Source organism: Myotis daubentonii, chromosome 1, assembly GCF_963259705.1.
Source record: "Myotis daubentonii chromosome 1, mMyoDau2.1, whole genome shotgun sequence".
Lineage (NCBI taxonomy): Eukaryota > Metazoa > Chordata > Mammalia > Chiroptera > Vespertilionidae > Myotis > Myotis daubentonii.
In genome coordinates, this window is record NC_081840.1 from 210,039,123 (window position 1) to 210,057,065 (window position 17,943).

The 17,943-nt window shown below is 41.1% G+C and overlaps 1 protein-coding gene across 4 annotated transcripts in view; it reads right to left on the reverse strand.

Annotated features, from left to right (window-relative positions):
* Nucleotides 1–2,457: 2,457 nt before the first annotated feature.
* KLF3 (KLF transcription factor 3) overlaps nucleotides 2,458–17,943 on the reverse strand; it is a 33,624-nt gene continuing 18,138 nt past the window's right edge. For all 4 annotated transcript variants that reach the window (XM_059673399.1, XM_059673372.1, XM_059673389.1 and 1 more), the window contains 4 exons: nucleotides 12,258–12,744; nucleotides 11,458–11,608; nucleotides 6,296–6,456; nucleotides 2,458–4,534 (listed from right to left, as the gene is read on the reverse strand). In XM_059673399.1, coding sequence (XP_059529382.1) covers nucleotides 4,353–4,534; nucleotides 6,296–6,456; nucleotides 11,458–11,608; nucleotides 12,258–12,726 — 963 coding nt within the window. In that variant the 5' untranslated portion in view covers nucleotides 12,727–12,744 and the 3' untranslated portion in view covers nucleotides 2,458–4,352. The remainder of the gene's footprint in view (nucleotides 4,535–6,295; nucleotides 6,457–11,457; nucleotides 11,609–12,257; nucleotides 12,745–17,943) is intronic.

Here is a 17,943-nt window from a genome sequence, read left to right on the forward strand (position 1 = left end):
CATTACCTTGTATTTTACTAAGATGAACTTCGGGCTGGAGGAAGCTGCTTGAGATTGAACAAGCCAATATCTCAGTTACAGTTGTGTTTAGGGGGAGTGGGGGGTTGAGGGAAGGTAATTATATTTTGCTTTTAACAAAATAACTCTAAATCCTCATTAGAAACGAATTGTTCCTGTGATGCTGCAGACACCCCAGTGTCCATGGACATGGCTTACTAAAAATGTTTATCCAGAATTATTCACTTTAATGCACTGTCTTTTGCCTGACTCACCTTTATCTTATTTAAAAAGCAAAGTATTTAACACATGCCTCTTAATACAAGGCACTGATGTTTTTTTGGAAGCAGGTAAGGGTCATAAATAACTGACCATTCCAAGAATGCATTAGATGAGTTTGTAGATTTATGCCGGGTTGTCTGCAGGTTTATGGTTTGTGCTTAGATTTCCTGTTGCCATAATCAGAAATCCAGGGACAATGCTTTAGGGCTGAGTTAATTTCTTTAGTGCATCTTCCAATTAGGTCTGTTCTTCTTTCCCTCCATCAACAATGATTGCCTATCAGAGGGATTTGCTTGGAAATTTCTGAGCAGGGTCTCTCACGTGTTACATTGCTAAGTTTTGTTCCTTGTGATCACTGCATCTATAGTAATCACATGATCACATTTAATATTCTGATGGTTTTATTAACAAGTATATAATACATATATTGCATACTGTATATAGTATATGAGGACTGTACAGTACAAATTTATGTTCACAGTTTGACATGACAAAATGTCATTACTGAATTCCCATTGGACTACAGAGTAGAAACAGAGAAGGTACATTAAACATTCACATCTTTAGTAAGAAAGATTACCAAAATGTTTCAGTATTTGCAAGTATACTAATGCATGCTAAAAACCTTTACCCATTCCGTCTTATTAGCTTATAAAATATATTACACTTTATTAAAAATTTCTGCATAGTTTATACAAGTATTAAAGTACTGTAAATGTAATAATCCTGCTATACTTGCAGGTATGGTTTAAGAGATGCTAAGCAGAAAGATTATTTTGACCCTCTAACACTAAGTACATATCAGCAAAAAAAAAAAAAAAAAAAAAGTGCTAGTATTTGTAAAACATAATATTGTAGCCCTCGTTTAATGCATGGAAAATGGCTTTGTAAATGTATTATTTCATAAGTGGAGTTGCAATCATTTAGAAATTGTTAACCTTGACCAAGAAGAGAATAAATACCGCTCTGAGCAACTTCATGTATGACAGTGATTCCTTCAAGATGACAATATTTTCAAACCAATGGGTTTACTTTAAAACTTTAGATCTGAGATTGTCTTTAAAACAATCTAACCAGGAAAGATGTGCAGATATACAGTATCAGCAATATACTAGTCTTTCAAATTCCACATTAGTGCAACACTGATAGTGCTGGTGGGTGTTTAATAGTGAAATATACATGTACATATGTAGTTCCCTGTAAATCTGTCCCAAGGCTCTCGAAGCTTCTGCATGTTTAGCATTTCATTAGCTGAACGTAGCTATGCTGCTGACATTCTCCAAACAAGGCGCTTCAGAATGTTTAATGCCCATTTACGATGTAGATTCACATTTTAAAACTCTAACGTATGATGGATTCAGATTTAATTTTTCTGACACTTGGATAATAACTGAATAAATTCTGTAACAATTTATACACTAGCTCCACGCTTACAAATCATCCTCATCAACTTGAATATTGCAATTAAAATCGCCATTGATAGAAAGATGGCACATCACTAAAACCACACACTCAAGGGCATCTTATCTTATTTGAGGTCTCCCACAATAACAGCTAAAAACGACTAAGAATCTAAATTTCTCAACTATGATAGTAAGATACAAATATATATATATATATATATATAAAAGGAAAATTTGGAGAGCCAATTGGTAACAAAAGTATGTAGACCAGCAAGGGAACAGAGAATGATGGCTTCTCTGGATGGTTCTTTCAGTTAAAATGGAACTTTGTTAATCAACTGTTAACATAATCTAAGCAAGCTAAGTATCATGTAATAGTCTCTGCAGGGTTTTGCTTGTACTTTTGAACAGAATTTTGATATGCCATAGCAAACATTAAATTTCATTAGAACCCATGAAGCTTTCTATTAATTGGACTCAGACTCAAAGCTCATTATAGAAAGATCAACTCTACCCTTTCTCATCCCCCTTCCCACCTTCTGTGGTTAGAATATACATAAACTGGGTTTCTCCATCAAAACAAAAAAAGTCCCTTGCATTCAATCTTAATTCTTCGGTGTGTTGTGGAAGAACCATTTCAAGAAATAAACACCTTGGCATGAATGTGACGAAGTATTTACAATACAGACAATACCTACTTTCCCAAGAGCTATTTTTTTTTAATCCCTCAATTCATATCTTAGTTGCAACCAAACACACAACAACAAAGAAAAGGCCCAATTAGGATGTTTTAATATTCTAAATGAATTTTGCAGTGCTTAAAAAAAAAAAAGTAAAAACCAAGTGCCAGATAACAAATTATTTTGCATTTCTGTACATTTCCTTTCAGTTGGTTCAGAGAGCTGTTGAGTGGGACCTCTAGGTGTGCAGTCCTTACAACTACTTTCATTGACACAGCGCCAAAGTAAGCTCCCCACACAATTCGCAGGCCTCCAGAATCACTTCTTCACTGGTGCTTCGAAAACAGCGTATTCCTCCCGGTTAAAGTTGTACTGGATCCTGAGCTGTGGCTCGGACGAATCTTCAGGATCCCATTCTTCTCTTCTCCATCCTTTATGAAGGGGCACTTGGTCACATGTGCCCACTTTTGACCACCGTTGCCACTTTCTTCAAATTCAGAACCAAGGCATGTCTACACATGAATTATTTTTATTGGCATTTAGACTATGATGCTCAAAAGCCTACTTTTGAGAAATGTCCCCCAAATAACGGTGCTATGTGTCTTGAACATGAACACGAGTCGTTTTCAGTTTGTTCTGACAGGATACTTGGTAGTGAGAGTGCCAGCTCCGACAGTAAACTTTGGGAATTGTTGAGCTACATCTATGAATCCCTGAACTGTGATTTTCTATTTTTTAGGAATCTCTCCCCCCCAGTAAAGGTCTGTGTGCTTCACAACTATTTACAAATAGCGTCACTCAGGTCTTAATGAATCTACTTAGCAGATGCTTATCTGTGATATGTGTCATGAACACCAATGACAGCCAATTTGGCACCTTGTCACTCACACAGACTTTCTGTATGAAAGCTATGTGAGTAATTTGATATGGGAATATAATTACCACTCAACGTTTCCCTGTTTGCAAAAAGGCTCTCAGTAGGTTTGGTAAAGAAGGCCGTTCAGACCCCCATCCAAAAGATTCTTCAGCATTACTGGGCAAGTATTTTTGTGGCGTCCCTACTCTCAATGCTTGATGATCTATATTAAGGACACTGTAGGACTGGAGGTCAGTACATGGGTAACCCCATCAGTATTTGGCTTTGCTGGACGGTCCTGCAAGTTGAATATGCAGAGACCGAAGTTCTAGGAACGCACTGCGCAGCTAACCAAATGATGAAATCTCACGGAAAACCCCTGGCTGGCTTCCTCCTCTGCCCCCCTTGCTCAATGCCCCTTTGCTCCAACTCCATGCGATGCAAATACAGCCTCCATCCCTTGAACTGACAGATCACCTCCCTACGTCAACAACTCTAGCTTATCTTCCACTGGTGGCAAAGTCCTCCTTATTAGCTGCAGGCACGAAGGAGGGTAAAGGACTTAATGTCGATGAAGTGATAAATCCAACTTGACAAGCAAGATTGGTGAAGGATAATGGAAGAGCTGACTGTACTCGCCTGGAATCTTGCTGCCCTTCTAGCTGACCTGTGCAGGGGTCCACCCGTCTTTTCTCGGTGCAGCACAAAATGCAACCACAGGGTTCAGAGGTGTGACTGTCTCTGGCAAGGACTAGCAGGCTGGATACTGTATTTCTAACACATTTACTTTGACATTCTTTTGAGGAATACATGGACAAACCGACAACTGGTTCTGTTTGTTTACACGTTCCCTTGTTCTCATTACATTAAACTTATCTGTAAGAAGGGCTTGCTTAGCATCCCCGGAAAAAAAAAAAGTGTTCACATTCTTTAGGTCTGACCCGTGGTAAGGAGGGAGGATTAGAGAATATTTACTACTGACCATATGGAAGTTTGACTGATATAAATTCAGAGATTCAGACCAGCTGAATCAAAATTAAAATGTACATGTAAAAAATGAGTTAGACGACGGGAGGGAGGACAGAGAGAGCTGGGCGAGTGGGGAGCCGCGTGCCGAGGCGGAGACGGAGACATTCAAACTAGCATGTGGCGTTTCCTATGTAGGGCAAGGTGGTCAGAACGGGAGAAGCTGCGGTCACAGTCCGGACACTGGAAAGGTTTGATTCCAGTGTGTTTTCGGAAATGTCTTGTTAGTTCATCAGACCGAGCAAACTTCCATGTGCATCCTTCCCATGTACATTTGTAAGGTTTTTCTCCTGCAAAAAGAAAGTGAAAAGAGCTTATTATTATTTTTTTTTTTCCTGATAGAAAAAGACTGGTAATTAGTAAAGGCAGTAAAATTCAAATGTCTGAGCTAAAGCTCTTGACATATATTATTTCCAAGGCATGTTTATCTATTTGTCCCTCAATAACAGTATCTTATAAACCACTACAGGACAAGCAAGGAAACATTAATTCTCTTTAAAAAAAAAAATAAAAATCTGAAGTCTCTATCAACTGAAATATCTGTTGGGGATTTCAACATCTTAGCTTTTGTTTAATGGATAATAACTATGCCTAAGTATAATGCTTTAATCTGGAAGTACTAACACTATAGTGATGCCTTCCCACCCTGTTACAGCCGGGTGTCTCCCGCCCCTCCTGTGGGGTATGGGTCATTTGCAGGTGAGGACAGAAGACCCTTGTGAGAACACCCTAGGGAGAGCCATTAGGAAGACCCTCACAAATGAAAAGGCGGTTAATGGCGATCTTCCATGTTTAAATTAGTAAAAATAGGTAATGGGCACCACTAACTAATTTCTATCCCTCCTTCTCTAGAAACCTTATAGACTACCATTCCTTGGCACTTCAATGAGATATTCAGAATTTGTATTCTCTGCTTTGCAGCACAGAATGTAAATGCTAAGAGGTATTTTGCCCACATCTGAATTGTTACACAAACATTCAATTTGGTCTTTTTAATCTCAGGCTGGAATCGGGTAGCATCCACCTCAGGGTTATCCCATTAATCTCCTGGAGATGCTTTTACGAATCTATTTGACATAGGTTTGGTGATTGGGTGTTCCTCTAAATGCAAGCTGTAGGTAGGTTGATTTTCCCTGGCTTCCTCTCCCAGAATTCAATGAAAAACTCACTTCCACTGTGCTAGACACTTTCCTGCCCTTTTTTCTTCCAAATACCAGAGTCTTCTGTTTAAATATTCCTCATAAGAATGACTCATAAGAATAAAAAAAATAATCTACATCCTGAGTTAAGAACAATGTATACAGAGGCGAATCCCTATCACACTAGAATTTCATACTGAAGAGTCTGAGGTTGGGTCAGATGTGATCTATAGTAAACATTAATCACCAGTACTTACTACAATTAATCGGATTGTTTACAACATTTTTACATCATTTCCTTAAGATACTTTGCTACAAAATGTTGAAGAGCCCATGGAACAATTTCATGTTTTCTTCACCTATACAACAATTTTCATAAGATCTGGCTGCACACTCTGTATTCGAGACCGGGCACGATGGAAAATATTCTAGAACAAATATGGCAGGCAATCACATAGACGTTCCCTCAGTTTTAGAAGTGAGGATTTACCCAAATTCAGCTTCTATAAACTGCTGCATTTATTTGTTCTGCGTAAAGAGCTGATTTTTACTATTGTGAACTTGATGTACATTTGCCATAGAAGAGCCCATAGGAAGACCACATCCTGGTGAAATCGGCCCACAGTTAAGAGCACTCTCCCCTCTGTTCCACCGGAGGATCCATCCCCTTCTCTCTCCTTCATTGCAGAGTGCAGAATGACAAGTGATTGACCTTCCTACAGCGGTGACCCTGAATCTATTCTACTTATTACAAAAGTAAATCATAACAAAATACTTCATCTATCATGACAGAGACATCTGTAAATGACTATGGTAACTTTCAGATGCCTGAAAAAAATTCATTATAAAAATCCCTGACTTAACCTTGTAGGCTAATTCTTAGGAAGAAAGTGAGTCTTATATTTCTGATACCTGTATGTGTTCTTCTGTGTGCTTTCAAGTGAGAGCTTTTAGTGTACACTTTGTTGCATCCGTCATAATCACATCTGTGTATCCTTCGCTTCCTTTGGGTGTCTGGAGATTCCACAGGTAAAGGTCTCTTCCCCGGCTGTACTATAACTGAAGGGTGATTCCTGTGAAAGGCAACGTTAAATGCAAAATGTTGAGTGGAAGGCTCTTCCTTTTCTTTAGTCTATCAAAAGCATTAACAACACTGGGCAAAAACAAACAAAACCCAACAAAATAAACAAAAAGAAATTAGCTGATCAACCCAAGAAGCACTGCTATATTCATTCAACAAACATTGAGTGAGCACCTACCATAAGCCAGGCACTGTGCTTGGCACCGGGACACAAAGATGAATAAAAACAGGGTTCCTGCCCTCGAGGAGCTCACACTCTAGGGGGAGACAGACATGTAGATAAGTAATGACAGTAAGAAGAGTTAGGTGCTACGCTGCAGGGAGGTGCAAAGTGCTAGAAGTCTCTTTGCCTCAATAATAATTTGCCTGTTTATAGAATGTTGTGGCCCTAGGTAATGCTGGACACTCTACTACTATTCACAGGCCATCCTTACTTTCATTTATTGTTCTTTAGGGAAAGGTCAGATTCCTAAGCCTCAGGCAACCACACTGTAGGTCAGCCCTCTCAGGGACCCCTGACATTCTCCCTACCTCCCTGATTGCTCTCGCCCAGACTCCTATCCTGCATTTGCACAAATCAAATCATGTTAAACATCATTACTGTGGACTTCTTTTTCAGAAAGGTAGTTGGAGAGAAAAGGCAGATGGGGAAGAGCTGGGAAAGGTCTGTAGTTTTCCCAGACTTCTGCTGATTAACGTTAAGTAATTAAAATTCCTAACCCATTCATTCATTTTAACCCATTCATTTGCTTTCCTAATGACCAACTACCTGAAACATTACAAAGTTATGTAGTTGGCCTCCAACTATAACAAAAGACTTTTCTTTTAAATTTGAACCTAATTCTGGGCCGGTGGGGCTCAGTGGTTGAGCGTCGACCTATGAACCAGGAGGTCATGGTACAATTCCTGGTCAGGGCACTGCCCAAGTTGTGATCTTGAGCCCCAGTGTGGCATGCAGAAGGCAGCCAATTAATGATTCGCTCTCATCATTGATGTTTCTACCTCTCTCTCCCTCTCCCTTCCTCTCTGAAATCAATAAAAAAAAAATGTATTTTTAAAAATTTGAACCTAAAGTTCTTAAGATGTTCCACATAACATATGAATATTTTATACAAGTGTGCAAAGGGAGAAAAAAGATTGGTGAGAAGGAAAAAAGGAACTTAATGAGATTAAAAAAAGATAATAAAATTTAATTATATAAATCAAAAGGGAATCCCTGAAATGAAACTTGATTTTTTATCTTGGTTAAAATTTAAATACATGTCTTTTATCAGTAACTTTTTCAGGCATGCTAGGAAGCAACTAGAAGAAAATCAAAGCCGTATTTAAATGACCTCACATTTTCTCACTTTTATTATTAGCAAAGAAAATCCTTAGAGGTGCGATACAGAAAAACAAATGGCCAAGTTTAAATACATGGAAAAGTGAACATGAACTAGTGAGGGGGGAAAAAGACAAGACTCAAATTTTATAAATATACAAACAGAGAAAATAGAGAAGTGAGAAGTTTATGAACAGATATAGTTTTTTTTTAATCAATTTAAAATTCTTCAATAAAAAGGAAAAGGTTATCAGTTTATTTTTAACTTTCAACTTTAATTCTACTGATTGAAAATGTTTCATCTTCACTAAGAGACCTTCAGGAAATAAAATTCTGAGGAAAAAAATGATTAAATGTATCTCATATGCTCTGGGATACTGAAAGAGTATTAGATGATTTTAGAAGTCTCTCCCAATTGTTAGATTTTATGGGTTGCGAATCAGCCTAATGGTTTCTGTGCAGTAGTTAAGGAATGCGTTTTCCAGTTGCTTGTTGTGTGCATAAAGGTATGCTTAAGAGCTGTGTGCTCTAGCTTAAATCCCAGCTGACAGTCCCAGCTCTGGAGCTGATAGCCCCTGGGACGCTGGGGGCCAGGTGCTGATATCCGCTCTGTGGAATGGGGAGGATGATATGATCTCGGAAGGTGGTTGTGAGTAATGTACACAAAGCATTTAAGAACAATACGTGGCCGGGCCGGAGTGGCTCAGGGGTTAAATGTTGTCCTGTGTACGGAAAGGTTGCCTGTTTGATTCCAGGCCAGGGCCCATACCTGGGTTTTGGGTTCAGTCCCTGGTTGAGGCACATACAGAAGGCAACCAATTAATGTTTCTCTTTTCCTTTTCTCCCTTCCCCTCTCTCTAAAGTAAAAACTATTTTTTTTTTTTTAAAAAAGAGAACAATATCTGTTCCAGATGTAAATCTACTCAATGGTAGCTGTTCATAATTCAAGGTTCTGAAATCTATTTATAAATGTAGCCCCTACCTACATTGTTTAATTTCATGAAACGTGTTGTTTTGTTCTTTTAATGTCTCCACACCGGATCAGGAAATCTCTATACCAGCTAACATCTACCTCGAAAGGCACCACCATTCTGAGGGTGGTGAGCAGCCCCATCTCTAAAGAGCCAGATGTTAGTATAGGCTGAGGCTAGCGATCAGGATCTTGGGATCTCACCCTTCTTGGCCTCCTCACTACTCATTTTAAAAGAGGCCGTTTGGGAACATTACAACCAAGAAGTTAGAACAGCTATTAAATATCGGAGACCTGGTCATTGTTTTGAGCTAAGCCAACCTCTCAAGTTTGCTACCAATCATATATACAACTAAATGGAACAACCTGATCCTTAAGCTGTTTGATTTTTTCTTCTTAAGCTGTTTGTTATACATTCTCACACATGCAAATATACAGCAGAAGCAATTTGATATACACTTGAGTGCCTTTACAAATAATTCTAGAGCAAGTAGCTCCACGATGAAGCAAATGGATTTCAAAGCTGTGTTTTAAAGTCTGCCTCTAAAGAAAGGTTTTCTTGAGGCAAATATTGGGGCTGCCTCAGCACAATGCTACTAGGCGCTTGGTTTCAAATGATTCCTTCCTGGCTAGCTGGTTTCCTATGGGGGCTGCTACTGGGCACACTCCAAGACATTACTTAATCACATCTGTGAGAAAATCACTTGGAGAGTACATGTCCCAGTTGTGGCTAATCTGTTGAGTTTTTTGAGAAGCAAAATGCATTCTTAGGTCTGCTTTAGACTAAGCATCTTGCTCATTAATCATTAAAAGCCATCCAGCTTGAGATCATCCAAAGAACATTACTTAAAATAAGAAAGAAGAGAAAAAGTATTTTATCTTCAGCAGCATTCAGGGCACAGCATATTGCTTTCAAATACCATAATGCTTCACACTGTAATTCATAATAACCTGGGCTTTGGAATAACCCCTTTCAGTCAATGGATCGCTCCCTATGTGGGCAATTGGCTTTAGAGCATCTTTTCCATCATCTGTGTAGGAACAATTACAAGTGCAAGTCATATTGCCAGTTACCTTGCCAGAGACACCCGTCATCATAAATAAAAGCAGCAGTGCAGCCTACACGATGTATCCATTTTGGATAGTTTTGTTTTCTCCTTTCACTCGAGTGCATGCGCAGATGCAATCAGCTAGATATGGGTTAAAAATGGCAGGAAGAGCCCTCATCCGGGTGCAGGAGATCAAGCCCAGGCCCCTCTTGCTGTGAACAGTGTGATTACAGGCGAGTTATCTAATGTCTGGCTCCTCAGTTCTCCATTTCCTGTCTCCCATATGCTTGTTATGGGAGAATAAAAGTTGGAAAAGTTTCCTTTGGAGGTGGAGGGGATGCAATTTTGAAAAGCAGTAATGTACAAGTCCATCAGACACTCTATTACCAATGTGGCTGGGCAAGAAAATTCATTCTCCACCTACCAGCAAGTATATGACAACAACAGAAATTGACTGTGATTTGGTTCACTGGGCAATTAATACGTGAGCTACTATAAGGGCATCTACTTGGGTTGAATGTGGATACAATTATAATATTTGGAATTCCAGTAAAACCAGAGAATTCATATTCTGTTGCAGAATTATTAACTGTTTAGGGGAGAGGGGTGGAGAAGATCAAGTAGCCAGGTGGGCAGAACATGTGTTTAAGTTGGAGAAAAGTGACTTGGGAGGCAATTGTTGCCTCAGTACTAGGAAGCTGGCCACTAAATCCAATGTGAAAAGCACCAGAACACAAGACAATTATAGTAAGAAAAATAATTATGGCCAATAATGAAAATAGAGAGGAAAGAGGCAACAAGATTAAGCGATTAGCCCGAAGTCATACATATGGTAGGGAGCGGAGCTGGGATCCAAGATGTCAGACCCAAAGACCAGTTTCTGAACTACTTCAAACACAGCTTCCAGCGTCATCACTGGTAAGCTTCAAGGTTACCTACAGTGGCAATCCCATCAGTGGTATTATTTAACCTGTGTGTGTGGCACTGTCATATTACAGCAAGTCAGACGTAAAACAAACCACCGTTCAGGTATTTGGTTGCTGACCAACACAGCCTGAACTTTCCCCTCCATGGCAGTCCCAAAGCAGACGGAACATTCTAGGGGCAGGCAGGATTTAAGCGGCTAGAGAATAAGCTGTGTCATGGCTGGGCTTCTCTGAGCTACATGGTCAATTTCTGTTGCCACCACTTGTTTACAGGCCTTGTTTGGGAGTGCCTTTCATTCCTCATCCTGGAGACAGGAGACTCTATTGGAAGTGACAAGTAGGAGTACGACATGGGTCCATATGGAGTTTTCATGATCCAACCTTGAATATTTAGAACACCAGATTCAATCCACGGTGGGATTAAGATTCTGGAAAAACTATGTGTGGAGTCTGGAAGAATGAACAAATAAGATAAAAACAATATGTGTGGTAAGGTGGCAAAATCATGGGTGACCAACTCAGTGGTAACTGGAAGTCATTGCCATAATGCTGTCCGTGTAACAGAGCATTGTTTTTGAAGAGATCCCCTCATCTTTCCCCGTGGCTGCCACATGCTACAGGACGTTCCTGGCAATCCACACACCACTCGTTGGAAGCTTGGGCTTCCATTCCAGGTCCCGAGATGCATGCTGCTACGCAAATGCTGGGTAGACCTAAATATACTTACTCTTGCAACAATGCTTGCGGGGGGGACACTGAGTTCATTAAAGGGGGTGACATTTCTTCAGGATAATAATCTGTCCTCTGTGGTTCGATCCCCGGTTCTATTTTAATTTTTTTCTGTAATATAGGCTTCTCATATGATTCAATTACAGGTACTAAAAAAATAAAAATAGAAAAGTCACTGTGTGTACAATATACCAACTTCAGCTTGTAAAAAAGCTTATTGCACAGGTCCCATCTATAACACTGATGTGCGACTGTTTATCTGCCTTTGGCAAATTAGAGCAGCAATGAATCCGAGGGGGTTCTTGTTTCTCTGGCCCATTATTTTGCCAGTAAGCAGTGTACCTAGGAAACTGGACTTTTAAAGACACCAGCCCCCAAATGATTCTTCCTTATGACTTTTTATTATCTCCTTTTAACCCGTCTTCTGACCATGACCACTCTAATAAAGAAGGTGCTTTTAATAGCCCTGAGTAATCACCATGATCTAAAGGTATTTATTAAATGCCTCTTTGCACCTAGAACCGTATTGGCATTCCAAGAAGCAAAATGTAAAGTCAAGATTCTTGCCAGCCCAAAGTTGACAATTATATAGTGAAAGTAATCATTTCATAGCTTTAAACAGACAGCCTGATTCTTGGGAGCTCTTCCAGTATCAACACTTTAAGGCAAAAAACACACACACAAAAGGAAATGCCTCAGGCAGACTCTAACTGGGATATCTCCTTTGAAGAGCTTGGCTCTGCTTCCTTCACCCTCCCCAGGCTGTCTGGTGAAGACACTGGAGATTCTGAAATTTACCTTGCATGCTACTGTTCGAGTTTTCCATCTCCTCGGACAAGGACACCATGAGCGGCTGCTGGAGGTGACTGGTGTACATGAAGGGGACGGGCTGCACCACGACGGGCTGTATGACCGGCAGGATCCCCGGGCTCCGAATTCCGTGCCTGGACAGGGCAGCGGCCATCACCGGCGGCATGGACAGCGGCATGCTGAAGGGCTGCACTCCCGGGGGCGGGGGTGAGTACTTTTTCACGGGCGGGCTGGACGATGGCATGCTCAACCCGGGCGAGGCTCTCCGGTGCGAGGACTGGAACTTCAGTGAGGAAGGAGAATTCCCAGCCGAGGGCGGTGAACTCCGCTTGTTGACGGTCAGGTCCACCGGCTCCATCTGCATCCCGTGCGACAGGACTTCCGGGGTCTGAAAGAACTTGTCGGATAATGGTGTGGAGTAGATGACTCCGTACTTGCTGGGCTTTATGGACTCCATGTAATTAGATGGGTATGACTATTGGAAAGGAAAAAACAACATGGGAACCGCCAAATAAGTACATTGGCTTCAAACACAAAGATGCAAAAGTCTTACCAACAACAGGCTATGAAACAGAAGCCTATGGGCTTTAATCATTAGGAGTCAGCGTTGGGGTCCACCAAGAACCAGCCAAGCCAAGTAACCTCGTTGCTTTTCTGATGGAGCTTCTTAACTGGCAGGAAATGCCCTCTCTGGCTTTAGTGTGTACCCCAGCGGCAGGGCACTGAACATTTCTCATGATACGCCTTTTATAACATGAAGAAAAAGAGCTGCATGTGGGCTGGAGCCGCTGAGGAATCCATGCCTGGGACATCCAACAGCCCTGACTGGCCCGGGGCTATCTTGGTTTTAGTATTAAAGTCCTACGACCGAGGAAATGCCTCAGTCTCAGGCAAACCAGGATGGCCAGTCACCCTACACGCCTAACACTGAAGGCCACCCACACTAGGGTAACTATGTCCTTGGCCCCAACTTGTTCAATGGTCTACGCACAGTTTGAATGAAGGTGTAGAAGATGACCCGATTTACACATTTGTGGATGACACAGAACTGTAAGGAACAGCTAATATAATATGACTCAAATCAGGCCACCTGAGGCTCGACATGAGGGAGGCCCAGTGTTCTCTACATCTTGCTCCCCACTCTCAAAAGCTAAGCTAAGAAGATATTGGAAGAGAGACAAAATGGTTTGTTTCCTCCCAAATCTAAGATCTGTCCTACAATTGACCTACTTTACCTTCAAATACCCTTCTCTCTTCTAATATCAGGATGACCTAACTCATCTACCAGCTTTAAATATAAATAAGTCACAACAATTGCATATTCTGGTTCATGTTCTTGGCCATGGAGTTCACTAAAATTGCTCCATTCCTTAACTATAATTTAAAAATGAGTATTTGCTGTAGAATGCTTTAAAAAATTAAACACCAGCCATTTTCTATACATGCAGGCATTTTAGGGAAATTTTTAATAACCACATGTATAGTCCTCCTGCAGAAAATTACTCGTGTTTGAATCTTTTACAGTGAAAGTGATAAGCAATATACTGTGCCTCTCTTCCAGCTCTTTTAAAAACATTTATTTATTGTGTTTTAGAGAGAGGAAGAGAGGAAGGGTGGGGGGGAGGGGAGAGAGAGAGAGTTATTTTTGTTGTTCACTTACTTATGCATTCATTGAATGAGTCTTGTATGTGCCCTGACTGGGGATTGAACCCACAACCTTGGTGTATCAGTCTTCCAGCTCTTAAATCCTATGTGTCATTGTGGGATAGCAGTGGTTTTGACGGGGCTCATGACAGAGATCCCACCCTTTCCTCTCTGGGTCTTGCTGGACGGCTCTCTACCTGGCTATGCGTCAGAATCACTTGTGCTGTTTTGAAATGCAGACGCCTGGCCTCGACTGCAGGCTGACCGAGCATGGAGTATCAGGGGAAAGGTCCTAGGCAGTATTTTCAGTTCATCAGATTTTGATCTTTTGAAGTTTCTCATCTTTAAGATTAAGTACTTTGTTCTTTCGTCCTTTCTTTATCCATATCATCATAATCTGTATGGTTTAGAACCGTGGCCGGCAAACTGCGGCTCGAGAGCCACACGTGGCTCTTTGGCCCCTTGAGTATGGCTCTTCGTAAGCCTTAGGAGTACCCTAATTAAGTTAATAACAATGTACCTACCTATATAGTTTAAGTTTAAAAAATGTGGCTCTCAAAAGAAATTTCAATCATTGTACTGTTGATATTTGGCTCTGTTGACTAATGAGTTTGCCGACCACTGGTCTAGAACAGTGATGCCTGCGGCCTGGTACAGGGTGAACATACAGTGCTTTAAAATAGGTGTTTATTTAAATGCATACGAAAAAACTTTTTTTTTACAGTAGTGATATAATGTTCCCTGTTAAAAAATTATGTTAACAAAAACAATTCTATAAAAGAGGGCAAGAAATATTACTAACTAAATATTAGCAGTACAGGTGCCATCAGGATATGGCAAAGCTCCTCCTAGAAGGTTGTGAGGCTAAAATCAAAATTGGATTCAATGAGGTAGCCTATGCCTGAGCTTAAACACCCTGCAGCCCTATGGTTCTCTTCTCTTTTCTCATACAAAGAGTGCACTAAATGGGCTGTGATCCTCCTAATCAGGGCTTCACAAACTCACTGGGGATCTTGTTAAACTGTAGATTCTCAATGACTGGGAGGTGGCAGAAGGTGCACAGACCGCCTTTTGAACAGCACGGCTCTCAATAACAGATATAGAATAAAAATACTCATTTTTAGTATTAAAATCTGGTATATCACTTAAAAACAATTTAAAGAGAGGAGGGAAGAATATGCATTAATAAATCTGCTTAAAAGCAAAGACATGAAGGAAATAAAATCAGGAAATCCAAAATACATAAATTGTTGTTTTTAAAAACAGCTTTGAGTTAATGTATAGAGAATCAAATGAAGAAAAGACTATTTCTAACTTTCTTCAGACCCAGGCACCCCACAAGGTGTGAGGGCTCCAAACATACAGCAATATTAACATTAAATATATTTAAATTGAAATATTGAAAGAGGCACAAGACTCACTAACAAAAAAACTATTACAAACTGTGTACAATGAGGGTTTAAGGAAGTAATTAAACATGGGGGGTGGGGGGAGGATGTCCCCTGGTTCTAAAGTTTAATCTGCTTTACATATAATTCTCTAAAGTGCAGAAGCTCTGATACTAGAAACAAAAAGTCAGGAGATGGGAGGCAGCATTGGTTGACTCTACTCACCAAAATGTAGCTTCTCCCTTACTGTCAGCCCTATTCTTCCAAGAGCTCCCTATGACCTAGATTTTAACGCCAAGTTATTGGCAGCTCCATAGGAAGCAAAACGAGGACACGCTTTTATTGCTGTCGTTGCTGGATTTTTCTATCTGTGGGTGAGTTTAAGGAAAGTAGGAATTGAGGACCCGGGAGATTGGCAAAGTCAATAATATTCCCAGGTTTCTCACGCCATAAAGGAAAAGAGACAGCCATACAGAAAGCCAAGTATTCTAAACACGATGCAGTTTTGCTGCGCGTCTGCTCTCCAGCGAGTGACCCCTGTGCCCGACGCTGACTGCGTGTGGTGTTTGTGAGGCCACAGGGCTAAAAGTAAGGAGACACCTTTGGGCTCACAGCGGAGCACACGAGTAACTCTTTCCAGCCCAGCTGCCTCGCGAAAGGGCGAAGAAATGCGGCTCCTCACACTGCCTCACTAGCGCATTTCCTAGCAATGTCCATCAGAGCCTTCGGGTTACTGGGTGGAGCGCACAAGCTCCTGCCATCAGCTCGCAACAACCCGGTGCCCACAGTGGAAGGGCTGATGCGGGGCTTGCTCCGGGTGTGCACACCCTGGCAAACAGTTGCTCCCTTTCTGTTCCAGACCATTCCTGTCTTCTAACTAAGCAATGCAAATAGGCGTGGCCGCCCGGGCCCCTAATCCGAATCAGAGGCAAGTGTAGAAAAGCGCCTGCGGCCACTGAAGGACATCCAATGCCACCCTCCCCTCCCCCTTCCACACGCTCAGCCAAGGAGGCTCCGTGCGCTGGAGCCCAGCAGCCTGAAGACAGGGCTCACGCAAGGGATTCTCCCCCTCCTTCCATCCGGGGGTGGTACTGGGTTTACTTTTCGAAAAGGGTTGGTTTGGGACACTTTTCCAAAGCTATCACTTTATACTCAAGGGAGAATTTCAATAGTTCCTTATTTTATTGGGAATACTTTTGGTGAGGTTTCCATTACAAGGGAGTTAAAGTGGATAAAGTCTCTATTTCACTATTCACGAATATGAAAAAGAAGTGAACATCCGTGACAGGGCGATGGCCAGTCAAAGGAATCTTCATACGAAGGGTGGGGCTCCCAGGGCAGAAAGGTGTGGTGCGTGTATAAACACACGCTCTGGAAACTGCAAATGTCATGCCTCTCTATGCAAACACAAGCAGAAAGCTCCCTTTCTACCAGGCGCGGGAGAGCCGTGAACAGTTCCTGCTGGAACAGAGCAGAGGAGCTGTTAAGTGCTTCTCGGTCTGTCAGGAGTCTGTTAGATAACAATTTTCATTTAAAAAAAAGAAAAAGAAATGTACTTTCTTCAAAAGTAACCTTCCTGTAGGAACAGAATAAGAAAGAATACTTTTTAAAAATTTGTTTTCTTTCTCATCTCCTGAGTTAAATTCTTTAACTTTCTTTGGAAATGAATGGGTAAAAACAATTCCTTCACATGCACATTTTACATTCATTCACATGATGTCTACAGTTTATAAATTATAATCTCCAATTTTACAAATAATAATAATGATAATTTAAAAAAAAGGCTCAGGCAGCTGCTGGCAGTTTTGCGAACTTGGCATTGAGAGTAAGTAGCAGAGACCCAGGCACAGACCTGAGCAGGCAGGGTCTCCTCTCCTGATTCTTGCACCTTCTAATAAGACAGTATCACGCCCTAACTGGTTTGGCTCAGTGGATACAGCATCGGCCTGCAGACTCAAGGGTCCTAGGTTCGATTCCGGTCAAGGGCATGTACCTTGGTTGCAGGCACATCCCCAGTAGGGGGTGTGCAGAAGGCAGCTGATCGATGTTTCTCTCTCATCATGTTTCTAACTCTCTATCCCTCTCCCTTCCTCTCTATAAAAAAAAAATCAATAAAATATGTTAAAAAACAAAAAGACAGTATCAAGCCTGACTATTTGCCTCAAAGCACAGAACGGTAGGAAGGCTTATATGGGGTGAGTGAGAGATGGCATTTCCTCACTTTCTCTAAATTATAGCAAAATACCAAATAGGCAGATTGCTTCTGCTATGCTCTCATTTTAAGAAAAAGGGGGGCAGGGAGGGAAGATAAATCACCATAAGATATTTTTATTCTATGTGGAATGAAAACAAAATTCCTCTTACAAATTATTCTATACTGCCTTAATGTTTAAAACATAGACCTGAATAACCAAAGACTTCAACCTTCAGATCAAAGATGGAACTAAGAAGGAAAAAAAAAAAGGAATAAAAAAATAAGAAATCAGGTTTCATACACTCCACCTACAAAGGCAGGAGAGATGAAATTTGAAGATTTAAGAGTAAAAACAGCCTGGATGGCGTGGCTCAGTGGTTGAACCTCGAACTATGAACAGGAGGTCATGATTCGATTCCCTGTCAGCGCACGTGCCTGGGTTGAAGGT